Source organism: Tenrec ecaudatus, chromosome 12 (genome assembly GCF_050624435.1).
Source record: "Tenrec ecaudatus isolate mTenEca1 chromosome 12, mTenEca1.hap1, whole genome shotgun sequence".
In the NCBI taxonomy this organism is placed as follows: domain Eukaryota; kingdom Metazoa; phylum Chordata; class Mammalia; order Afrosoricida; family Tenrecidae; genus Tenrec; species Tenrec ecaudatus.
In genome coordinates, this window is record NC_134541.1 from 135,662,182 (window position 1) to 135,688,238 (window position 26,057).

General features: G+C 50.9%; 1 protein-coding gene across 2 annotated transcripts; it reads right to left on the reverse strand.

The window, feature by feature from the left end:
• Positions 1-1,819: 1,819 nt before the first annotated feature.
• On the reverse strand, positions 1,820-25,820 carry TMEM248 (transmembrane protein 248). Of its 2 annotated transcripts, none has more exons than XM_075565006.1 (7): positions 25,562-25,820; positions 7,676-7,851; positions 6,928-7,213; positions 5,605-5,755; positions 4,150-4,333; positions 2,994-3,137; positions 1,820-2,016 (listed from the first exon to the last, which is right to left on the reverse strand). In XM_075565006.1, exons 2-7 carry the CDS (start codon positions 7,832-7,834, stop codon positions 1,996-1,998), a joined length of 945 nt encoding a protein of 314 aa, XP_075421121.1. In that variant the 5' UTR covers positions 7,835-7,851; positions 25,562-25,820; the 3' UTR covers positions 1,820-1,995. The 2 variants fall into 2 exon arrangements, with proteins under 2 accessions (XP_075421121.1, XP_075421122.1); XM_075565007.1 differs by lacking the exon at positions 25,562-25,820 and adding an exon at positions 25,058-25,273.
• Positions 25,821-26,057: the final 237 nt, after the last annotated feature.

Sequence of the window (26,057 nt, forward strand, 5' to 3'; positions counted from 1 at the left end):
GCTGCAGTTTTGGCACGTCCTTTCCTCGTGCCTCAGAGTGTCTTCCCACCCCCAGCCACAGAGTCCAGCCAGTTCCTGCTACTAAAATAAGGGCCACTGGAAGGAGCCACAAACTGGGGAACGGACTGCACCCACCCACCTTCCTCCTCCTGGGTTCTGCTGCAAGGAACAAACCTTGTCCTACAACCACTTGGGGGTAGGTTGGGGGGTCCCTCACCAGCCCAGCAGCTGCTTCCCCTAAGATAGGTTGACATCGATGGTCCAGAAAGCCAGCCCAAATAGCTCTTTCTCACTCTGGTCCCAGAAGGCCTGAGTTGCCAGAGCAAGCAGAGGTAATAGGAGAACAGCAGGGAGGGAAAGGTGCGATGTGCCAACCAACAAGGGCTGGTGGGCGGGTGGAAGGATGATGCAGTGAGGCACGATGGAGGTGCCCATTGCCAGAACCATCTTTGGGGCCAGTCCAAGGCTGGTGTCCACTCAAGACGACCTGGGGCACAATGTCCTAGGCCAAGTGCAGCCTGCTCTGCAAAACAGTGCTGGAGGGGAGGCGAGCTCTGAGGCTCATGCCCGGCGCTTCTCTGTCCTTCTGATGTCATGCTGTCCGGCAGGACACCACAGTCCCAATGACAGAGTGATTAAGGCAACCAGTGTTCAGACTACGTGGAGAGGCCTTGATGCATTTGGACGCCGGAGACGGCGGGAAACAAGAAAAAGTGGGAGCAACAGCAGGAAGCATGCGAGGAGCAGGGGAGGATTGGGGGGCGGTGAGGCCCAGGGCTGACCATGGCTTCCCCACGCCACGCCTCGCCGCAGAGAAAATGCTCAGCTTTCCCTCCCGTCGGTGTCCAACTGAAACCATCTTCTCAGGCAGTCAGTCTCTCTCCTTACCAGCGCTGAAACACCACGTACCTGCTGCAGGGGGTGAGTGAGGCAGACGGAGGGGAAGAGCTCCGGCCGCCACTAACTCCACACGCTCGCCTGCCCACCGCTGCCTGCGTGCCCGAAGGGGCAGATTCCTGCTGGACTCTGCAGCCGCTGGTCGGCTCCCCATGGTGCCATGGGCACGTGCTCGGTGGCAGAGGAGCTGGTAGTCAAGGTGGCACCGAAAGCAAGGCCTGCTGACAGGCACCCAGCAAGGAGACAGCTGCGACACGCCCGGGCAGTGCTGCTGTGTTCCACTGCGGGTCGGGCTCTGTGAGCTGAGTCCGTGCAGCAGTCAAAGGCAAATAACCACAGGGCCTGTGACCCACGTAGGCCCTTCAGAGCAAGGACATGGCTGTGACTGTGTGGCAGAGGAAGCGGCAGCAGAGGGGCAGGCGACCCCATGAGAAAGGGAACTTCCTCCTTGACCTTGCTCGGCTGTGACTTTGCCATGGCCGCAGAGGAAAGCATAGCTCTGTCCTGACTACAAAAGCAGATTTCCAATGTGACTCTTTTATTTCCTTCAAAGGAAAATAGGAACAAATGAAAAACCTTAGAAAGATAGGGACGCTTCCTTGCAAGCAAAACCGAGAGCGAGGTATCACCATGGTCACTGTGATCATTGAAGCCATGGACTATCTGGGAAATGGACTGGGGTTTGGAGATGCAGGGTCATCTCGGGAGTGCAGACCTGTCCCCGAGCTCTGTACGCAGTGGGCAGGACCAAAGTCAACCACAACCCCTGGGTGAAGATGGCAGGACCTGCCCCAGCCGATGAGGGCCTAGCAAGCCGCTGCTGCTCCCTAAGCTGTCAAAGACCCCCTGGTGCAGAGACACATACACCCCCACCCCCGGCTGGGTCCTGGCTGCCCCAGGGCAAAGCACGTGCATCATGGAACCAGTTTCGAATCGAGTTTTATAAATATGTACAAATCAGTTACAGGCACTTGAAATGTCTTTGGCTGGAATAACCCAACATTGCAAGACAATGTGTTCACAGAGTGTCCAGGCCGACCGGGTGCAGCAGGCAATGATTGCAGTTCTCGCCGTCTCTCCCAGGAAAACCAGGGGTGGTTAAGCTTCAGCCAAAGCCACCTGGAAGAGAGCAGGACAGGCCAGCCGGTCCGACAGGGGGTAGGCCACTCAATCCCGCCTTCCCTTAAGAAATGGACAGGAGGTGGGCCCTCGTCCCCTGTCATCCTTTGGGGTTTGCTTCTACCCGAAAAACAAACAAGCTTTTCTCGGTGCAGAAATACGGAGGAACTTCTAGACATTGGTGGGAAAACACCCATGGATTTCCTGAAGACCCTCATATTTGTGAGACACACTTGCCTGTACCGTCTTCTGCAAGGGTAGGGTTGAGTCAGCGGACAGCAGTCCCGCGGTTGCCATACCCGCCTCCCAAAGGATGACAGCCCCAGCCCAGCCCCACCCTCCTGACTCCTGGGCTCCACCCACAGGCCTGGTGCTGTAACTTCACATCACCAGGGCACAGCAGTTGCTGTCCCTTTGGGCGACTCCTCACCCATGTCAGCTGCTTTCCAGCAGAGAGCGCTACTCCCCCAGCCGCTGCCTTCAGCACCCGGGGTGAGGCAGAGGAATAAAGACTGATCCTGACGGTGCTCCGATGATGTAGTGCTTAGGCACTGGCCTGCTAACTACAGGTCAAAACCACCAGCCGCTCTGCAGAAGAACGTTGAAGCTTTCTACTCCCTCAAAGAGTGACTGACACTCTCGGGAACCCACACGGGCGGTTCTACCTTGTCCTTGGGGCTGTGTGAGCCTGCGTGGACATGCTGCGGCAAGAAAGAATCCCCAGGAGACCTGCAGGCACTACTGCATAAGCAGTGGGCTGCTAACCCTCAAGTTGGTGGTTCAAACCCGCCAACAAGCCGCTGCCTGGAGAAGGACGAGGTTCGGGCTGGGAAACCTCTGGGGCAATTCTCACTCTGACGGGGAACTGATCCACGCCGTGAGCTGGAGTTGGAGATTCTGACACAGAGAATGGCGGGGCTTTCTCAACGAGTGGGGCACACGGGAAGGAGTCAAACCCAGCCACCCCTCCGGCTCACCTTCTCAGGACAGAATTCAGGATTGCTTTGACGTAGTTTGCTTGGTCTGCCTTTGATAACGGCGTAGCAGAACATGGTTATCACCATCACGAAGAGGAAGTAGCTGGTGTGCATGAGGTGCAGGTTTATCAGGGAGCGGTCATCCTACACAGAGGGGTGAGACACGGGGTGAGATGCCTTCCCTCATCCACGGCTCCTGCTGGCTCTAAGCTATGGCAGCTGGACATCCAGAGGTGCCGTGATGGTGCTCCTGGAGAGCAGCCTGGTCTCTGCCCATGGGACTCCACTCAGCCAGGCCCTCCCTGCCCAGGGACCCCTGACTCTAATTGTAGTCATCCTGACAGGACTTCCAGCTTTTTTGTCAGGTCATTGCACACTTCACAGGCTGTGGTCTAGCGCTGACATCTCCTTTGTACGAACTGGAGGCCAAGGCACTCGATTGATGCCACTGTGCCACTTGCTTTCCCGCAGGGGGGCCTGGAACTAAGCCTGCAGCCCTTGCAAGGTCGGCCTCGGCAAGTCTCCAGGCACCGACTGCAGACGAAGCATGTGCGTCCAGATGACTAGATTCCTTCTCCCCTTTGTTCTTTGCAAATTCCAGCTCTACTCTGCCTTCAGTATCTGGCCAAGAAGCCACCTCCCCCCCTCACTCCTGCTTTCCAAGCTCTGAAGAGTCAGCGGCAGGTCCTGTTGGTGCTGACACCCACCCCCTCTCATGGACTGGTGTCAATCTCCCCAGAACTCCCAAGCTGCCCTTGGAGCGCAGTGGATGAGGAAGGGAAAGCACAAGATGGAGGAACGAACAAGACCCGTCCCCTCCAAGAATGGAGCGATTTCTCAAGTCTCCCCGACTCCCTCATCTCTTACACCAGCGGGAAATCTAGGCAGGAGACAGCAACCCAGGGAGAGAGTCGGGGCCTAAGGGTGGGTGCACTGAGGCACAGTAGCTCAGCATTTGGGGGCTGCCCCAAGGGAGAAAGAGGTGGCTGTCTGCTTCTGTCAAGATTTCTGGCTCCAAAAGCCCCCGGGAGCATCTGCGCTCTGAGGGTCACTCTGAGTTGGAACAGACTATGGCAAGGGGGCTGGGTTCTGAACATCCCAGGCCCTGCCCCACTCGCTCCCTCCCACACACATGTGCACGGGTTTCCTGACTTACATCTGGAACAATGACTGTGAGCTTGGGGTTGAATGCATGGTAGACTTTCCCAATGGCCCCCTTGTAACACCAGAAGGGATTGTAGTCTTGGGCGTATTTTGTGTTGGCGTCTCTGGCTGTGGTGAAGATCTTGTACCAGAGCGTGGCGTTGCTGTATGTGTCCGGGATGCAGTGTGGGGGCTGTCTGCAGGGAGAGAGGGAGACACACCAGCTCAGTGAGTGACGAGACCACACACATGCTGCCCCTCTGCCCTGCCCAATCTCGGTGGTGCTATGGGTTAGGCACTGGGTCTCCAGCCTCTGCGGAGGAGAAAGACGAGGCTGTCTGCTCAGACTCCCTGCATCAGCTGCCCTGAGTCAGGACTGACTTGATGGCAGTGGGATTGACTTGGGTTTGAACCCTGCCCCTGGCACCTTCCAAGCCAAACCACATAGGTGGGGAGGAGGCAGAAGACATGACTAACGTATTTCTGGCAAAATCAGGTTTCTTTGTCATACGTGATGTATTTTTTCTATTTTTAGTTTCAGGCCTTTTAATTTTTAATAATACACATGGAACGGAAAACAAGCACCTGACGTAAAGCAGTTGGGGTGTTAAAAGACTCTGGCCTTTGGAATCCCAACAACTGCTGATGGGGCCCCACCTGGTCCTCCGAAGTCTATTAAGTTCTGGGCCACACCCCAGGCTTCAGGCGTTACCAGCACCAGCAGGCCCAGCCCGTATGCCCTTGCCCTGCAGACAGCGAGATACACCCCCCCCCCCCAGATGATTATTCTGACTACAAAGGATTCACCACAGAATTATTTTCAATTTTTCAATGGGCCCTGTCTGGGGCATTCATTTCTCAACCTGGGGCCCTGGTGGCTCAGTGGTCGACCACCGGCTTCTAACCCACCAGCTGCTCTCTCGGGAGGGAGGTGGCAGTGAGCATCTAAAAAGAGGACAGGATGGTCTGGGTGACCCTAGGGGGCTGCTCTGCTCTGTCCTTGGACTTGACACCTTTTCGTTTAGTTTGCTTATAGAGGTTTTCTATCACTACATTGTAAGTCTTGACAGAGAAAGGAGAGGTCAATAAACAATGTTGCTAAACTGAAAGAGGACGCTGATTGCCACACCAACAATTCCAAAGCAGATGTCTCACAGAGCGTGGCTATACCGATGGAAAAGCAGGCTCGTTATGCCCCTGACACTTTCTGGATAATGAAGGTGAACCACCCTGATCTTTCAGCACCTTCACTGGAGGTCCTTCTGGCCACTTCCATCCATCAGCCCAGGGTCAAGTGGGCTTTGTCAGGACTGTGGCACACTGCTTCTCCCCTCGAAGGAAAGGTGACCTAAAGGTGGTCGCAGGAACTGGCTGAACCACTAATAGCCTGTGTCAGGATGCAGAAGGCTGCCTCCCTCATGGACCCCAACAGCCACAGCCCCACGGAGCCCGCCCACGGCACACTTACACGGTGACAGGGAACACACCAAGGGCGGCAGTGAGGGTCATGCAGGTCGTGAAGACCACCTGCTCGCAGTGGCCGTGGAGCGCGCAGTCGTCTGCGCTCCAGGCTGTGGGCAGCGTGAAGGTGACATTGATCTCCTCGTGGGCCTCCCTGCCTGGGGGAGGAGAGAGAAGAAGCCCCACCATCAGTGTCCTGAAGCCAACCACCTGGGCCCCCAAGTAGGCCAGAGGCCTGCCTCCTGTGGGGTTCAGGAACAACAGCCGTGGGCTGGCGCTGCAGCCAGGGTCAATGACGATGACGACACTGTTCGGAGAGAGGCTTCTCAGGAGCCCAGGCGTCATCCTCCACAGAGCGCTCCTTACCATCTTCCAATCTTCCTGACGGCCGGGTTCACTCACACCCCCCACCACGAGTGTCGCTGCCCCCGAGGTTCCGAGGGCTTGGCAGACGTGAGGAAGGCCGTCCTAAGACTGCCCAGTGGGGGCACTTAAACTGGAACCCAGATGAGGTCATGAAACTCCCCAGCCAACCAGGGGCCACGTACCTGCAACCACCCATAGGAGCCTGACAGGCAATTCCAACTCACTGTGGCCCCAGTCAAGAGAACCCAGACTGCCTGGTCGTGCGCCACTCCCATAACTGTTGTTGTGCTTACACACATGGTGGCAGGTGGCACAGCCAACCGGCAGTTTTTCTTCCAAGGCCCGGGCCGTTCCCACCTATTCCAGCTGCCATTGCCTCCTCAGCTGCCCTGTCCTCACTGAGCCAGCCCCGGATTTCGTGCAGGCTGGCTACACGCACCACTTCCTGTCAGTCCATTCTAAACAGGGCCCACCAAACATGTACAGGGTGTTTCCTGGGTGCCAGGTATGCTCACACCCTGCCTCTACCAGGATCCCTAAGGGGAGAGACCAGGCCATGGGCCTTTTCTCCCTCGTCCTGCAGACAACAGAGTGCAGAACAAAGCTGCAGCAGAACAAAGGGCAGCAGCTACTGTGCTTTGTCTTCAAAGCTCAAGAGGAACGGACTGGACCTAAGCTGCTTCTCAGTAGGTGAAGATAACCAGGCAAAAGCGAGGCCATGCTCCCAGGCTTTCCCCAAGCAGCTGGCCATCGGTCCTAGCCCCACCTCCCTGTTTTGTTTGTTTCCCTTGTGACAGTGTTGTATTGAGTTTTCGGTGAACAAAATGGTGCCTTCTCGGCTTTCAACTCAACCCAAGGGAAGACACAGGCAAACCAGCAGTCAGAGGCAGAGAAGCAATGGCGCGGCTGCCTCTCCCCAGTAGCTGCTACAAGTTCTTGAGGGTAACCACCAGCACCCACGTACCTGAGAGCCCAATCTGCTGCCCTAGGACGGTCGAGTACAGGTGAGTGACGTTGCGCGAGTATCCCCCGAAAGGCCTGAGTGGGTCCAGCGTCAGGGTGATGGCAACAGAGATGTTCACAGAGCCTGAGTCCTCCAGGCCCTGGGGGACCTGGGTGGGGCCCCGGGCCGGCCCACTGTTCACTGTGCTTTCTGGTGTCGTCGTGTCATTGGTGAGATGCTTCAGTGTTTCGTTCTCGGATACACACAAGTCTAGATCATTAAGCCGCAGCAGGAACATGTTCCAGTCCTTCCGGGAAGCGACACAGAGAAACGGGGTGAGTGGCCCCAGAGCATCCCCACAGCAAGAGCACAGCCCCGAGTCTCAGGGGGGCATGGTGTCACACCCTACAGAGGGGACTGCCTACAGCGCTCAGGGCCCAGTGTTTACGAGGAACCACGGCCAGGCCTTCACAAACCTCCCTCACGTTCATAATGTGGACTACGTGTGCTTCACGGACAGGAGATTCTGAAGTAGCTGCGATGTACGCAAGCAGGCCAAGCACCAAACGGCGCCTGTAGCACACTTACAGAAAATGACCCGTTTGACTGGGAAGCTCAGAACCTGCTGGCAGCGAGGTCAGCTGTATCTACTCCTAGACAAGTGAGTCCCAGAAAGGATGGAAGATAATGGTCGATCTTTCTCCCTGACAAGAGAGAGGAAGTCGGAGCCAGAGCTGGACCAGTCCCCACCCGCCTGGCTCTGCCATACCTCGGCCATTCCCGGTGACTTAATTTCCTTGATTTTGAAGAAGTAGCCTAGGGTTAGGAAGGCGATGGCCATGGCGCTCACACTGATCATGAAGACCACCAGCGGGGGGCGGCTGCTGATGTACAGCTTCAGGTTCTCCAGGGGGTTGATGTTGAACATTATTCTGACAGCTCCACCTGAAAGCAAGGGGCACGAATGTCAGAGCTTGCTGGACAGACCTGCCAGGGGAAACTGCAGAGAGAGAGAGACTGTGGTGCTGGTGGGGCACCACTCACTATTGAACTCGGCTAATGTGTTGGTCACCAATACGCTCCACAGGCAAGGAGGGTAAAGTACCAACTGTGGCGAACTCAGCAAAGTGGGGGTTTGAAAAACAGGCACTGTCTCCGCTGCTCTGAAACCTCTAGAGTCTCTACCGAGCATGCCTGCTTCTCTACTGCGAGGGCAATAATAATTCCACAATGCATACAAACAGTCTGGGAACGCTCTCATTTCTCACCAGCGAAAAGATGAGTTCTGTTTAGGCAACATTCTGTCCTGTTCACTGTGACGAATCGCTGATGCCCAGCCCAGTACTTGGCATGGAGTAGGTGCCCAATAAGTATTGACTGAATTATAGAATATCCCTGCTTAAGGCCCTCAAAAGGTCAGTGGTTCACATCTACCAGCCACTCCATGGGAGAAAGATGAGACTGCCTCCTCTGTTGAGAGTCAGTGTCTCAAGAGTCCTTTGTAGGGTTGCTGAGTCAGAATAGACTCAATGGCAGTGGGGTTGAGTTGAGTTTGGGTTGGGTTTCTTTAATAGGCTGCCCCTGGAGGCAGGATAAGGTCATCACAACTCCCTTTCATGACTCACCGAAAACCAAACCAAACTCACTGCAATCCAGTCAAAGAAACAGCTGTAAACATCTGGGAATAGTCAGGGCATGGAATGGACCTAGGATTACTGGAAGTTTTTAAAAAACAAATGGAATGCGTGAAGATATATAGCTCAGACATTACTGAGCTAAAATGGACTGGTATTGAGCATTTTGAAACAGATAATCATAAACTCTATCAGGAACCCTGGAGGTAATGGGCTAACCAAGCCCAGGTTCAAGCATGGGTTCAAATACATGAGGCATTCCACACAGGAGAAAACTGGGGCTGTCTGCTCCCATAAAGTTTCACAATGCCTCAGAAGCCCTATATAATGTCACTGTGAATCTACATGTAGCAATGTACCAGAAATGACAAATTGGGGGGAACTGATTATAAGGATCCACATGTGACCTCTTCCCTGGGAGAGGGACAGCAGAGAAGGGGGGAAGGGAGACTCCGGATAGGGCAAGATATGACAAAATAACGAGGTATAAATTACCAAGGGCACATGAGGGAGGGGGGAAAGGGGAGGGAGGGTAAAAAAAAAAGAGGACCTGATGCAAGGGGCTTAAGTGGAGAGCAAATGCCTTGAGAATGATTGGGGCAGGGAATGTATGGATGTGCTTTATACAAGTGATGTACGTATATGTATGGATTGTGGTAAGAGTTGTTGGAGTCCCTAATAAAATGTAAAAAAAGAAAAGAGGAGAAAAAAATGATTAGGGCAAAGACTGTACAGATGTGCTTTATACAATTGATGTATGTATATGTATGAACTGTGATAAGAATTGTATGAGCCCCTAATAAATTGTTAAAATTATTTTTTAAAAAAAAAGAAATGACAAATTGAAGAGGGGCAACATCAGAATCATCCTGAGATGAGAACAGTTCAAAGATCCAGCCTTAAGTACAATGCGGTCTGTGATGTCCTCCTCGTGCCACAAAGACCTCTTAAAGACTATTATTCAAATTTATGTCCCACCATGCATGCCCAAATGAACATACTGAAGGTTTGTAAACCGACTTCTGCAGTTTAACATGGATCTCACACACACCATCAAGATGCACTGGTGATGGGAGTGTGAAGGCTGGAAGCGAGGAGGGTGAGTAGTTAGATGTAAACATGGTGCTAGAAATCACGCTGGAGATCATGGAAGTTTTCCAAAGTCAACATATTACTCATGGAAAATAACTTTTTCAACAACACAAACAGCAACTAGACACATGGACCTCACCAGATGGAATACAGAGGAATCAAATCAGCTACATATAGGAAAAAAGCACCATGGAGAAGCTCACTCTCACCCATCAGAAAACAAAGGTCAACTGTGGAGCAGACCGTCAACTGCTTATATGTAAGTTCAGGTTGAAGCTGAAAAAAATTAAAACACGAGCCCACAAGAATCCATAAGAGCCAAAAATACACCATGACTATATCCCATCTGAATTCAAAGACCATCTCAAGAACAGACTAGATGCAATCACCAGTCTATTGTGGGATGACATGATTACCATACATGAAGGAAGCAACAGGTCATTAAAAAGACAAGGAAGCCCCAAATGGGTATCAGAAGAGCCTGTGAACCTTGCTCTTGAATGCAGTGCAGTCAACGTAGATTGTGGAACTGACAAAGCAAAAGGCTAAACAGATTTCGAAGGGCAGCTCAAGAAGACAGAAAAGTATTAAAGGAAATGTGCAAAGACAGAATTTGAAAAGCCCAAGAGGAAGAATATGCTTGACATTTCTCAAGTTCAAAGAAGTGAAGAAAAAAAATTCAAGTCTTAAACTGAAATGTCTTTGGGCGAAATACTGCTTTACAAACAGGCCCAAAAGAAGATGGAAGGAAGACACTGTCGGTGTGCGCACAGGAACTGGCTGACGTTTAACCACTTCAGGAGGCGGCATGTGACCAAGAACTGATGTTACCGCAGGAAGGAAGCCCACACTGCAGTGAAGACACTGGTGACAACAAGGCCCAGGAGCAGACAGAAGAGCAGCTGGGATGTTTCAACAAACTGATGCGACACTGAAAGCTCTCGCTCATCTACGTTCGAAGGGGCTTCAAAAGGTCTATGGGGAAATTCTATTATCTTTTTTCCCCTGTTTTAAAAAACAGTATTATTAACTGGAAGTTAATATATATATTCAGTCATTCCTGGTTAATCACGCCAAGCAGTATTACACAATGGCTGCAACCGTCAGTTTACAGCACTCTTTTCCTTCCCGGACTCCTTGACACCGTCTCCCCTCACCCACACCCTCCAGTATCTTTTAATGCCACTTTCCCACGACCTCTTGAAGACCCCAAATACAGAGAGAGAGAGCCCTCGAGAGTGCAATGGGTAAGTGCTTGAGTGCTGACCAAAAGGCTTGGCTTCAACCCATCAGCTATGCACAGGAAGAAGGCCTGCTGCTTTGCTCCCATAAAGCAAGCCCTAACTGGGCAAGTCTGCCCTGTCCTAGTAGAGTGTATGGTGTGCATCAAAATCAACTCAAGGGCACACTACAGGAATAACAATGTGTGTGTGTTTTCATACTTGTATGAACTTCATGCCAAAACAGAATGAAGAGAAATTTTCTGTGAACTTTTTAAAGCTCCCTTGTACATCTGTATATATAAATGTATAGTACACACATACACAATTTTTTGTGTTAGCTGTCACTGAGTCGGCTCTAATACCTGGTGACTCCAGGTATAACAGAGCAAGCTGCTACCACTCAGCATCACCAACAACTCTGAGATGGTTGAGCCCAGTGCTGGGGCAGCTATGTCCACTCATCTCACTGAACACTGCCCTTGTTTGCCTGACTTTCCAACTTGACCAAACATGGTCTCTTCATTTGGGGGTTGAGGTAGTTTATTGTGCCAACCTGGCCAATAAACACACAAACACATATGGGGTCGAAGGGCGCAAGGATAAATGGCTCGGTGAGCCTCGCCTTTCTAGTTCTCAGGTATCTTGCTTTCTGATGGTCACACCAGGGTGCAGATGCCTTAGCCAGTTCCCTGCTCCAGCTGGCAAGGCTCACTTCATGCAAGACATCCCTGAGAAGCCACAAACCTACCCCGATGCAGCCCTGGGTGCTGGAGCAGCCATGTGGAGACTCCTGCCAGTGCTGAGATGTTTACACATTCACTGACTCGGCTTTCCTCCTGCAGTCAGCATCATTGTGTCTGTTTTGTGAGATGGAGGACGACTTTGTGGATTGGTGTTGAACATATGGGTTAATGGGTTAATGTTGGACTTGTGGGCTTGGGCAGCACTGGGTTTGAGTGTGTTTTTTTGATGCACACTTAACCTTTATATAAAATTCTCTTATACATGAGTTTCTGTGGATTTGTTTCTTTAAAGTACCCAGACTAACACAGGGGTCTACTTCTGTTTTTCACTGAAAAAAAATTTTTTTCTTTCCCCTTTGTAAAGGAAAAGTCTTTAGGTAACTACCACAAACAAGATGCATAGTCTGTTGTCAATTTGAGACTTAGGAATGAAGGGGTGGAGCTTAGCCTGTGAATCAGGTCACAGCTTGATGACCTCATTTGGACGCGCTAAGGAGATGTATAGCTCATTGGAGGGAGGAAACAGACTCACTCCCTGTGAGACATTCCTACAGACAAGACACATGCAGCTAAACTAGAGCCCTAAAACTGAAGGAGCCACATGGAGACCTCTAACAGCAGAGATGGTTCCACTGCCACTGGATCCACAAGATTTCCCACCCACTGGCCTGCGATCTTTCTGCATTCAGTGTCTTTGCATGTGTTTCATGAGTCTGAAGAGGAATTTATAGATTGGTATAAGACATATGGACTATTATCCAACTTATGGACTTGATCTGGACTGGGCTGGGATGTTTTCTCAATATTCAATTACTCTTGTACCTAAAGCTCTTTCTTATACACATGAGTGTCTATGAATGTGTTTCTCTAGTCAACACAGACCAACACCTTGTTAGAGTCAAGTCACACTGGCAGACAGAGCGAAAGTGATGATTTACAAACAAACTGACCCGCGGTCTCAGAGGTAATTCTGTCTTCGTGAAGTCAGATGGTCTCATCTTTCTCCCTCAGAGTTGCCGGTTTGAACCGTTGACCTTGTGATTAAGCACTCCGACACTCAGCCCACAGTCACCAGAACTCTTTACAGTGGTATCTTCTAAAAATTAAATTTTCTATGTTTCTTAGTTTATAGAAAAGCAATTGACTTCTGTATATTGATCTTGATTCTGGTCACTTTGCTAAAATCTTAAAATGTAACAATCTATTTGTAGCTTCTCTTGGATTGGGTAGAAAGGCTCATTGTCCACCAAGAATTGTCACTTCCTCCTTTCCAAGCCTGATATGATTTTTTTTCCTCAATTACTTTGACTAGAGCCTCCCATGAAATGATGACCAAAAGTGGCCACAGTAAGAACCCTCACTTTACTTTAAAGGAGACGTTTTTAATGTACCGGCTACTTGCTATCCGCTAGATAGGAATCCCTCACCAGGTAGGTTAAGGATGCTTCATTCTATCCTGAGTTGGCGAAGAGATTAAAATTGTAAAGTGTTACCTTCTGATGACTACTTATCTGTAGCCGTTGATCAAGCAGTGGTTACTGCCAGTTTTGTTACATGAGTTATGCTACTAAATTTTCCTATGTGGACTAATATTTCTATTCCGTGGCTGCAATGTTTAAAAGCAACTTACATTTGTTAGGTTGTATCCTGAACTTTCCCATCTGCTCATCAGGGAGTCCAGAAAGTTCTAGGCCAGCAGCATATTCTCCCTGGCTAGTTGAGGAGCCTCAGGCAATCAGTTGAATTTGTCCACTCCTATCTGTTTTCTAGAACAGTTTGTACAGGATAGGCGCTGCTAATTCCCAGAAGTCTGGAGCACTTGGCTACAAAACCATGTGGGCTGGCCAAGTTTTTGTTTGGTTTTGTATTTTGTTGAATTGACTTAACTCCTTATTCATGTTTTTAAATGGCTGTTAGTCTCTGATTTCTGTTTCTATTGAGTCAATTTTGGTAAACTGTATTATACTCTAGTCTACTGTCCACTGTATGTTGGCTTTGACAACTTCCACTCTTTGTCATGAGCAGCGTTCGTGTCTTTGAGCTCTACGGCCTCCATGTTTCCAAATCCCTGGGTCTGCTTTTAGAGACCACATCTACAGCACGTCTTTGTTTTCTAGGTAGGCCATTTCTAGGCATGCTCTAATAGCTTCTTCCGCATACTTTCTTTGGGTTGACTGCTGGCATTGTCTAGCTTCTTCAGTTGAACTCCTAACTTGTTTGATTGTTAATATTATTTTTCTTAATTTCTAATGTAAGCCTTTCAGGATATGAATTTCCCAAGCCACAGTCCTTCCTCTCACCACCCCAAATCTAATCTGCCAGCCAGTCCTGCTGTTTTTTCCCAGATTCACCCACTCTGCCTTTGTCGTCTTAAGATGATGAGGAAGGGGGTGGGGGGCCAGGTGTACTTGAGCTGGTTCTGCCTCAGGGACATCCCCCCCTGTGTGTGTCAGAGGAGAAATGCACTCTAGGGCTTCCAAGGGCTGATTCTTCCACTGTAGCTTACCAGGCCACTCTTGGTGGAGACTGATAACTGAATTGCACCAACCCTCTAGGCATCTCTACGGTCCTGAGACCTCTATGTCCAAGGGCCCACTGGTGGTACTCTGGGATAAGTGTTGGCTGCTAACCACAGGGTTGGAGGTTCAAACCTATCAGGAACTCCTTGGGAGAGAGATAAGGCTGTCTGCTCCCATAAAGACTGACCTCCTCAGACATCCTGACAGGGTTGCTATGAGGTGACGCAGACTCGATTCAGTAGCAGAGAGTTCTTCTAGTTTTGTTCAATACATTCAAAACAGAACTTATCTGATTTCACCCCAACTCGATTTCCCTTCTTGTGTACCTCATCTCAGTGGAGAACTCTGGGGCAAATCCTAGACTTCTGCTCTTGCCTAAATCCCACCAGTTTCTACTTCTTGAGCATTTCTGACTTCTTCCTCCATTCAGCTGCTCCTCTCAGGTTCTCGCCAGCTTTTGGGTGTCACGTTCCAAGAGCCTCAACTGGGTTTTCTGGTTCCTAAACAATCCATTTGCCCTGAGGTCACCAGGGATTTCTACCAAATGCAAACCTAATCCTGCTACCCGCCCATCGGCCAGGGCTGCGGATGGTCAAGGGATAAGTCCAAGCCCTCAGGGTGGCAACCCACAGAGCTGCGTCTTCGGCTTCAGTGTGCTCACTTCAACGCCCTACTCTAAGGTTCCACCAGGCCGGCGGTTCTCAGCCTCCTAATACAGTTCCTTGTGCGGTGGTGACCCCAACCATAACATTATGTGCGTTGCTACTTCATAACTGTCATTTTGCTACTGTGATGAATCGTAATGTAAACAGCTGACATACAGGATGTATTTTCATTGTTACAAATTGAACATAATTAAAGCATAGTGATTAATCACAAAACATTATGTAATTATATATTGTAAAATATTTGTGTGTTTTCTGATGGTCTTAGCTAACCCCGTGAAAGGGTCCTTCACCCCCAAAGGGGTCGCGATCCACAGGTTGAGAACTGCTGCACTTTCTTCCACAGAACGGCTGTTGGGTTTGAACCTTCGACCTTGAAATGCCCAGAAGAGACATGCTGTGTCAAGCTTTCAAGTACACCATTGCTACCCCAATGTTCTCTTTTCATGACTGAAGGATAACCTCTTCTACAAATCTTCTCCTGAACCCCCTAAGCCCTGCCCTGCCCCAGTTCCTCTAGAGAAGGGGCCTCTTCCACTTTTATGGCACCGCTATACTCTCAACCCAATTGTACGTCCGGGGTGGAGAGTGGAGGGTGGGGGACAGGCACCAAGCCCTAGTTATGACTGCAGAGTCACTATCTTGGCATGAAACAGGTGACTGAAAAATGCAAATGCATTAAAAAACTGAACCAGAGCTTTACACATCAACTACAAATCATCTGGAAATGAGGCGACTTAGGTTCCAATGAATAGAATCAGGAAATAAAAACATCAAGGGTACTTTAGAATTCCGCTCCATTTTTAAGAAATGTGAACAAATCTGATCATACATAAATATAAGTGGGACCTACTTACCACCTGCAAGGACAATTATGAAACAGTTGGAAAAATCGGAGAAAATGAATTCAAATGTCACATCTTGAGAAAACAAGTCAGTACAGCCATGTTCATACCAGAATTTAGCGACACCAACACACGGCACACGTACCAACAGACTAGCTAGCACTCACTATCAACCTAGGCCCGTGAGGAGGGGCCGCATCCAGAGAACGGCACGGAGAAAGGAAAGCCACTTCCATTTCTAAGTATTTCACAAACTTAAATTCCCTTCCTACCATCCACAAGCGCTCTCAAATACAAAATTAACAAAGATTAAATGAATGTATTTCTTCTGCAAAAAATTACAAGAAAACTGCCATCTGTACCATGAGAGGTCGTCTTTTCAATTACGGGGTAAGTTCTGCTCTGGGGAAAAGAGAAGGGAATAGAGAAAGCACACAGTATCACCACCCGCTCAACCTCACCTCCTCCCCAACCTGGCAGCTAGTGGCTCATCGCACACCCCACTGCCTCAAAGGAAATCTAAATTCTCTGGGCCAATAGATAACTTCATGATAAATGGAGAACAGATGGCATGCTTCAAAGACTCCACCTTGCCCGGATCCCAGTCAATGCTCGTGGAAGTAGCAATCAAGAAATAAAATCACGTTCTGCCCCAGGCAAATCTGCTGCGGGAGACCTTAAAGTGCTGCGGAGGAAAGGCATCCCGTTGAGGACTAAGGGGGGTCGGACCCAAGCCACTGTCTTCTCAATCACCTCCTCTGCATGTGGAAGCTGGACAGTAAATAAATCAAACTGCAGAAGAAATAATGCATTCGAATTCCAGTGCTGGCTAAGAATATTCAACATGTCACAGACCACCAGAAGAACAAACAGCTCTGTCTCGGAAGAAGTACAACCAGAAAGCTCTAATGTACTTTGGACATGCTATTAGCAGAGGCCAGTCTCTGGAAAAGGACATCACGCTTGGTAGTAGAGAGGCAACCGAAAAGAGCGGCTGTAACAATGGGCTCAAACATACGTGCAATTGTGAAATGGCACAAGACCTTCGGCATTTGGTTCTGTTGTGCACTGGGTTGTGTGTGAGTCGGAACCAACTTGTCCGCATCTAACAACAACAACATCAGTTGTGTGGAAGGGAGCCTACTTTCATCTCTTGGAATCAACTTCTAAGAACTTTTCACCCTATGGATATTTCCATTGATGACAACAAAAATTTAACTACAAAGATGGTTTAAAAGTTAAAAAAAACAACCTTGCAAAATCCCATGCCCAGTGACAGCAGGGGACTGCTTAAATACAGTATAAGCTCTCTGCTGGAAACATAGTATCCAAAAGAATATCAACTGACATGTAAACAGTGTGGTGAGATCCAGGGGTACTGGAGTTAGGCTGGGCCACAGTACTCCTTTTGTGTCTGCACACCTGACTGTTAGCATTCCACAGTGTTCTGAGGGCCAGCTCATTGGTGCTGACTCGTGGGACACTACAGCTAACAGAACAACAGGGTGCCACTCTCACAGCTGTGGCGACATTTGAGCCCACTGCTATAGCCACTTCTTCATAGAACAATGTTATGTGCTACAGACAGGTTAAAATCTATCTGTAGGTTGCCCACAAGCACAAAGTTCAAAAGGCAGGCAGGGTCAGGGAAGAATGCTGTCCCGCTAAGAATTACAACCAAATCCATGAAACAAACTGTGTACAAAACTGTTGAATGGGAAACGAATTTGCTCTGCAAACACTCATCTGAACCGCCATAACATGCTCAAGAGGAGCAGAGAAGGATGGCAATACAGATTTGGAGGGACCTGGGCTGCTTTTCATTTTGGAGCCACTAGCCAGGTGACATCTGAGTAGAGAACAGGCTCTCCTGCCTCAACCAGGCCACGCCTGAGCCCCAAGAGAAGACGCAGTGAAGCCTGTCAGCCGATGTGTGTTTGGGAAAGAGGATTTCCCTGACTGCCTGTGCATGCCAGCCTCCTGCTGTTCACAGCTTCATGCCATCCCCTCCCATGTTACATTAGGGTTCGTCCATATGACCAGTAGAATATGGGCATGAGGGTGCACCATTTCTGGGGTTAGGTCACCAAAAAGTGTGGCTTCCATCTCTCTTTTAGACCACTGGCTCTGGGGAATGCCAGCCACAATGTTGGAGGTAGCCCAGTGGCCAGGTCCACATGGTGAGTAACTTGAGGGCCCCTGCCAACACCCAAGGCAGTGAGCCGGGACTCCCCACTAGGGCCTTCAGACGACTGCAGCCCCAGGCAGCATCTTGACAGCAGCTCAAGGCGACCTCCGGCCAGAAGCACAACTAACAGCTCCCTCACTCCTGATCCACCAGAAACAGTGACATGGTTAAGTGTCTGAAGTTACAAGTTCAAAAAGCATACTTGCTTGTAGTTTTGTATGTAATTTTTCCAACAGCAAAAGACAAAAATTAGATTTATAATGCTACTATAAATACTTTTAAAATATATTTTAATAAAAGGTAATAATGAAGACTTTTTTGATATTCAAATTTACATCAGAACCAACTTACAAAGGAGTTATCCTATTTTTATTCTTTAAATTTCTATCCTGAATATGTAATAATTTTGGCCACTTGAAACAACAGCACCAAAAAACCCCACCATCTCACAGGAGGAAAGTAAAAGCAAAGAGTCAAGACCTAGGAAGCAAAGCTATGGATAGAGGTATAAACATAGGTGTGTATGTATGTAAATACATCAATAAAAAATAAAGGTATTGGAATATGTACATATATTTGGCAATATATTGAGGTAGTGGACAGACTTTGGGCCTCTGCTCAAGCCCTGCCTCAAGGCAAGAACACTTTGTTCTAACAACTTGGCATTCTCTAATGCTCACACTCCTAGCATGATCGCCGAAGACAAAAATGGGTGCACAAGCAAATGTGGTGAAGCTGATAGTCTCCGGCTATCAAAAGATATAGGATCTGGGGTCTTTAAGGTTTGCAGTTAAACAAGTGGCCATCTAGCAGAGAAGCAACAAGCCCACACAAAAGAAGCATACCAGTCTGTATAATCATGAGGTGTGGACAGGATCAGGTAACAGGCATCAAAAGACCCAAAACAAACAAACATAAACAAAAAAAACACATTCTTGAGAATGAGGGGGGGTTGGAGCAGAGACCAAAATCCACCTGTAGACAATAGGACGTCCCCTCACAGAAGGTCATGAGTCAACCAGGGTGCAGTATAACACCCATGAAACACACAGTATTCCTCTGGTTTCTAGAGGCTTCCTCAACCCCCCTTTCATGACCCCAGTCCTGCCTTTCCCTGCAGACTAGACCAGAGCATGTACACAGGTACAGATAAGAGCTTACGACACACAGAGTCCAGGTCAGATAAACCCCTCAGGAACAGTAATGGACATTAGTGATACCAGAGTAGGGGAAGATGGGGACAGGGGGGAAAGGAGGAGCAACGGATCGCACTGATCGACACATTAACACCCACACACACACATACGCACAGGGGGATGAACAACAGAAACCATGGAAGAGAGACAGCAGTTGGTATAAGATATGAAAATAATAATTTATAATTTATCAAGGGGTCACAAGGGTGGGGGTTAGGGAAAAAGAGGAGTTGATATCAAGGGCTCAAACAGAAAGTAAATGTTTAGAAAATAATGATGGCAACATATGTACAAATATGCTTGATACAATTGATGTATGGTTGTTATAAGAGCTGTAAGAGCCCCCAATAAAATGATCTTAACAAAACAAAACAAAAAACCACTACCATGGTGTTGATTCTAACTCGTAACGACCCTACACAGGGTTTGAGAGACTGTGACTCTTTACTAGAGCAGGCAGCCTCATCTTTCCCATGGGGAAGCGGGTAGCTTTGAACAGCCAACCTGTCTATGTTACAGTATGGTGGCTTTCAGGATGCTGTGCTGTGGGAAGCTTTGCACTGGTCTATCTAATGCCAGCAGGCTCACCCATGGTAAACAGGTTTCAGCAGAGCTGCTAGACCAGTAGTTCTCAAACTGTGGGTTGTGACCCCTTTGGGGGGTCGAACGACCCTTTCACCGGGGTCGTCTGATTCATAGAAGTAGCAAAATGACAGTTATGAAGTAGCAACATGAGGAACCGCATTTAAGGATCACAGCATTAGGAAGGTTGAGAACTACTGTTCTAGACTGAGAATAAGAAGAAAGACGAGTAACCTAACTCTGAAAATCAGCCACTGAAAACCCTGGGAATCCCAGCAGACTGTTGTTCATGACAGTGCTGGGAGGGGGCCTGGCACCCAACAGCGAGCGATCACGACGGTAGCGCAGGAGCGGGCACCATTACCATTCCGTTCGGCTGTGCATGGGGGTTAGAGCGAGTGGAGCGGGCTCAGAGCATAGACCAAACTCAACAGAAACCACCAGCACAGCACCCTGGTGCAACAGGCCAGCCTTCCGCTGCAGTGAGTTGTGCATGGACAATGTGAAGGAAAGCCTGGTGAACAGGGAGACCAGCCCCTTCCAGACACATGAACTGGGGGCTTAAAGGAAAAGGTAGGGGCTTCCCAAAGGGCTGCCCAGGATGGCCTTGCAAGGCAGCTGGGGAGAGTCTGAAGAAAGGTCTGGGGAAAAAAAGAAAAAGAAAGGTCTTGGGAAATGCCAAATGCTGCTGAGAGCTGGGTAAATACGAGGAGCCAGAAAAGGAGCTCACACCTCTCAGTTCTTCAGAGCGCCCTCGAGAAAACCAAACTCTGTACAGTGCTGACCTCTGACACTGGGTCTTAGTGGGAAGGGGAGAGAGCAAATACAAAGGAGCTGAGGGCAGGGGGCAAGCAGGTGCTGCGCCCCACTGGCTCCAGTGAAGACCCAGGGGGCAAGGGAATCAAGAGCAGCAAGCAGAGGAAGGATAGCCCACACTCACTGCCAACTCACAGCAACCCTACCGGACAGGACAGAACATTAACTCTCCACAGGCGTAGAAAGCCTCATCTCTCTCAGAAGTGGAAGAGCTGGGAAAAGGCAGGCTTCGCTCCCAGGGGACCTCACACCGGCTCATGGTGCCAAGTCCACTCTAACTTACACAGGACAGAGAAGTGCCCATCCGCCGGGGCTCTCAGGCTATGACTGGTACACACGCTGACCACCACGTCTTTCTCCCACAGAGCTGCTGGTGCGTTTGAACCACCTACAGTAATTCAGGTTACCTGGTGGGTGCTTAATTGCTATGCCACTAGGGCTCCTTCTCAAGACACCAGAAGAAATAAAATTCAAGCCTAACATTACAGAAGACAGCAATCTGAGGGGTCCCACCCCCATTTAAAAATAAGAAAAGAAGCCAGCTTTGCATTGTGCGATTTGATGAGAATTTACTTAGCAATCCACACAGTTTTATCCGTAACACTGATGCCATCCCCTCAATGTCACAGCCCTCCTCCCACCACCTCCCTGGTTCTCGGTCCCTTTATCCCTCTTGCCTGCCCCTTCTCGCTGGCTGAGCTCTCTCCCTGGGCACAGGCTGCTTGGGGTCTCTCTGTGATTGGTGTTCTACGGCAGGGTGGGGAATGTCTGGCTCGAGGGTCACAGAAGGCCTGAGAAACCATCAGCACCAGCTCACCTCACGGGCCAGCATTCCGGATCGCTAATGTTTGACCAAATATAAACAAGCTAATTTCTAAGCTGCTAACTGGGCCACAAATGATTTTTATAAATATCCAAATGGCCTTGAGCAGAAACAGGTCCCCCCCGCCCCTGTGTTCTAAAGGGCTTGTGGACCTTCTGGTGGCGTAATGTTCACCTTCTAGGCCTGTCTGCTGTTTGGTTAAACAGTCACCCTTGGGGGCGGGGGAAAGTCTGTCATTTTTAAACTTGATAAAACTAATAGATTATAAAGGCATATCATTCTGCCAGGAACACAAGTCCTTTCAGCATCTCTCCCTCTCCCTCAAGGCCTGAGTACTTCAATACCACCCTGTTCCTCATCGAAGATTAAGATGGGAATCTCTGGACAAGAGAGGGAGTCTATAATCCAAGATGAGATGTCCTATAAAGGTCTCATTATGTGACTTCTCTTCACTTAGGCTACATTAAGGCACTCCCTATAACCCGGGCCAGAAGGCCCAGAGTGGCTGAGTAGGTAATACAGATGGGCCCCGACTTAGGACATCCTCAAACCACAATGAGCCCTGTTGTGCCTGGGTGTTTTGTGTGTGGTGTACAGAATGATCCCATAATTGAAAAAGCAGGATGCTGCTCGGGCCAAAACCGGAAGTCTGCATGCAGTGTTTCTCAACAAACCAAGATCGATTTTATAAAGATTTTGATGACAGAAAAGTAATATAATCAAACTTTTTACAAAAGAGGTGCTTGGACTTCTGTGGGAACTGATGTATAATAGCATCATGGGATGGGAGCCCTGTCGGGGCACTGCCTGTTTAACAAAGCCATCTTGTTATACACCTCTTGGGTGTCTGAGGGAGGCAGGGACAGGGAGCAGGGGATGAGAAGGGGTAGGACAAGAGGCAAGCTTGCTCTGCATGTCCAGCTTGGGGGCAGGCTGGCCTGGTGCTGAGAGAACATTAAGTCCCTCGCATTGGGGAGAGGCCGTTTTTACTATTGACAGGGGAGCCGCATTACTCAAGCAGTAATTCAAGGCCTTTTCGACTGGTGGGGAGTGGGGGATGGGGATAGCAGAGCCTGAGCCTGATAAGACAAGTCAGAGGACCCCAGGTTTGGCTGAAGAGGATGCTTCGATGCTTCAACTGTCTCAGACCCTGGGTCACCTCAAACCCCTGGCGGCCTTTGGGCCTGGGTGAAGCCATCCTCCATGGCCTACCATGAAGCGGGGAGTGTGGGCAGAAGAGCCCCTCACAGTGGGCAAGTAAGAAAGAGGCTCCAAAAAGAGGCTCCAAGGGAAAGGGCCATTGTCTTCAGTAACTCTGGGTGCTAACGGCAAACTTGGAGCATCGGTCCTTAACTCCTAAAGCACCTGGCTTCCTCGACTGCCCCTCATTTCTGCGACCAGCCCTTCTCAGTCTCAAAGGAGCCAGTGTCTGGAGTCACGGAGACACTCAATCCTAGCTTCAGGTCACCACTGTGCATTTCCTCACCTCCAACCCAAACGTTCGACTCCGGGGCCTCCACTCAGACCACTCCTCGGCACATCACAGGACTTGGGCCAAAACTGAACAAAGACATCACACCACCCGGCTGACCCTTGGGAGGGAAGGCACAGTGCTATGTGCAGCCGACCAGCCTCCCTCCCAGCCTCAGGAACTTGGTCCTGCAGGAACCAAGGCGGTTCCCACCTGAGATGTCTCCCAGAGGCAGTGCTCCTGCTGTCCCTGCTGGCATTAACTTCTGCAGCCAGAGACCTCCAAGGCATCCTGCTTCCATGGCCTGTCCTTCCCCCAGGCTCCTGCACTCCCTCCACCTGGCACTAATGAGGTCTAGCACCACTGTCTACTTTTTGTGAACGAGATTGAGCCCAGCTCTGCACAGGTTCGGGTACACAATCCTGGTAACATCTGGCTTGTACAGAGGCCAGTAGACATAAGGAAGTTAGCTCACTGGCCCAAGGTCACCATCACACACCGCCTCCAGAGCCCGGGTGATGATCATTAAATGCTGCTGCTGCTGCTGCCCAATGAGTGTCAGCAAATGACGGACTGAAACACATCCACGCTGTTTTGCAAGAGAGGTGTCAGTGAATGCCTTGAGCAGAAGGCGGAGGCCAATGGGCGGCAGACTGTCACTCACTGCCACTTAGCAAGTGGCTAGGGCCAGGCACCATGCCTCATGCTTAGCCACACACTGTATGCTAAGGAGAAAGCTAGTAGGGGGCTGAAATTAGTTGTAAGGCTGGCATGCCTTCAGACGGCTTCAAGAACGGCAGTATCTGTGAAGTGGACTTGCCGTAGGCCCACTCCGGGGGCCCCACGTGGTGCAGAGTAGAAGTGGACTCACTCCACAGGGTTTTCACAGCTGTGACCTTTAAGAAGCAGATGGCCAGGTCTTTTTTCCAAGGCACTTAGGGGTGGGTTTGAACCTCCAACCCTTCAGTTAGTCATCAAGCACATAACCATGTTGCCATGTGGGGGCTCCCAGACATGACCAAAAGCCCAGGTTGCTGCTGACCATCATGCTGCTTACCACCTGGCTGTAATCAGTGCTGCGGAGGCCCCGCTCCACAAGGGCTCCTGCAAACTAAACACAGACACGGAAATGATTTGCAGACACCAAGTGCAAGTTCCCATCTGTTCATACCAGACAGGAAAGCATCTTCATCGTTGTCCTCGAAATCTATCCAGCACTAGAGTGAAGGCTCATGGCCTCAAAAGCCCCCAGATTCCTTACCCCTGGGATCTGAACACTCGTCTGAGTAACTATAAAAGGAGGAAATGTAAAACTGAAGTGGTCTTGGGATTCTTTAGGGACACTCAAGTTCATTTCAAACAAACAATACATACGTCAAACACCTCCATGTGATACCCACAGTTCAACAGAACAAAGCAACTCATCAAATGAGCCCAGAAGGCTCCCAGGAGCCAGGCTGTCTGACCTATGCTTCTGCCTCTCTGCCCGCTGCCCCTGCCCACCCGGCCAGCTACCTGGCTCTGCTGGCTGTTTCACCCCTGGATAACCCAAACCACACAGGCTGCCCGGGACTTGAACTGCTCCACAAGGGTCCAAGGCTGTGTGACTTTCCGCAGGCAGATCGCCAGACCTTTCTGCCATGGCACCGTTGGGTGGGTTTGTAGGAGTCAAGTGCTTCACTGTCTACTTCAGGGACTCTTTTCACCAACTGCAATCTCCTAGCCTTCCGACTCATAGCAACTCTATGTGGCTGGTGGAACTGTCCCCGTGGGGCTCAGAGGCGGCTGCTCGTGTTTCCTCCAGGGGTGGAAAACCTCACCTTTCTCCAAGAGCTGACTTTGCCAACCTCTTTGCCCACTTCGCCTCCCAACGCTAAACTCAACGCTTAAGGCCAATTCCTAACCCACTTAGACCGCCAGGTGTCCTCTGACTGGGCCAAATCCTCCTGACCCTTTTAAGGTCCAATTCAAAGGTCTCTTCCTCCCAGAAGCCCTATCCGAGCCTTACCACAACATCCCTAACAGCTGGTAGCTCCCAGTGGCCACATTTTAAAGCCTAATAAATTCCTTGTGGGAGGAAACTCATTTGCACCGAGCCTTCTCTCTCTATCCTGGGGCAGCGGCATTCGGGGACCTGGCCCCTTCCAGTCCACCTCAGGTCACAGAAACTCCAGCACCCTCCTCCCAGGACAGAGTCACGTGGAGTCTTGGGTGCTCAGCTTTCCTTTCAGAACCCGCGCCTTCCCGCGTAAGCCCCAGGGAACATTCCAGGGGTTTCAGGGCACAGTGAGGCCAAAACAATTGATCCAAGAGTCCCCGTCGCCGGGCCGCTTTCCGCCCGCCGAATGGCTCACCTTGGAGGCGGAAAGTCGCGGTTCTGGGGGACCCCTAAGGCGCCCCCATTCATCACGCAGGGAGGGCTAGAGCGAAACCACAGCCATCCGGTTTCCACGCGCTGTCCCCGGTCACGGCGCGCGGACCCGTCGCACGGCACCACGGGCCCGGGTCTGTCCAACGACAGGCTCCCGGTGGCCTCTCGGGCACTAATGCCCGCCCGTCAGGAAAGCCACGCCACCTCTGGACGCCGGACACTTGGGATCCCCACGCTCCATTTTAAGTTTCCGCACTTCCGGGAGGCCCTCCCACCTCCTTCCTGAGGCTCCCACAGGGAAGGCGCGCCAACGCGACCCTCGGGCCGAAAGGACCGGCGACCACGTCGCTCCCCGGGGCCGAGCCCCGCAGTCCAGGCCTCACGGCGCCGGCCGCGGAGCCCGGCCAGCTCGGGGACGACGCGGCGCACACCGGAGCTCCGAGAGCCGGCGTCTCGAGATGGGGAGGCCCCGGCCCGGCCCGCTCACCCCGCCCGGCGGGCCGCGGCGCCCCAGGCTGTCGGCGGAGCGCTGGCTCACTCGCGGCGGCGCGCGGAGGGCCCGGGGCCGCCTGCTACCATCCTCCCCGCCGCGCCGGGGACGGCGTCCTGCTCCGCGGGCCGGAGGCGACCACCAGAGGCCAGCCCGGCTCGCGGCGCCGCAACGCGGGCTCCGCTGGGCTCCGGCCGCCGTGGTTTCCGGGTAGAAAACGCCACGGCCAACGCCGCCGTGACCTCCGACCCCCGACGGCCGACGGCGGCGCGGCCGGGACAAGCTTCCTCTCCGTGGGCCGCAGAGGCCACGCCCCCTGGCCGCACGACGTGACGCGGCGTGGGGTGTGGGAACCCGGTTCGTGCTCGTGTCGACGTGCGTGTGGAGGAGGGCCGTGCGGAGGTGTGTGTGGCGGTGGGTCTAGGTTGTGCGCGGTGTGGACGGCGAGTGCGAGAACGTGAATGTGTGCACGTGTGATGTGTGTGTGGACCTG

Coding starts and splice junctions, on each gene's coding strand:
- TMEM248 (XM_075565006.1), bottom strand. CDS start 7,834: ATGTTCAACATCAACCCCCTGGAGAACCTGAAGCTGTACATCAGCAGC. Junction 4,334..5,604: donor GGTGTGTTCCCTGTCACCGT/GTAAGTGTGCCG, acceptor CTCTCCCTGCAG/ACAGCCCCCACACTGCATCC. Junction 3,138..4,149: donor TCACAGTCATTGTTCCAGAT/GTAAGTCAGGAA, acceptor CCCTCTGTGTAG/GATGACCGCTCCCTGATAAA.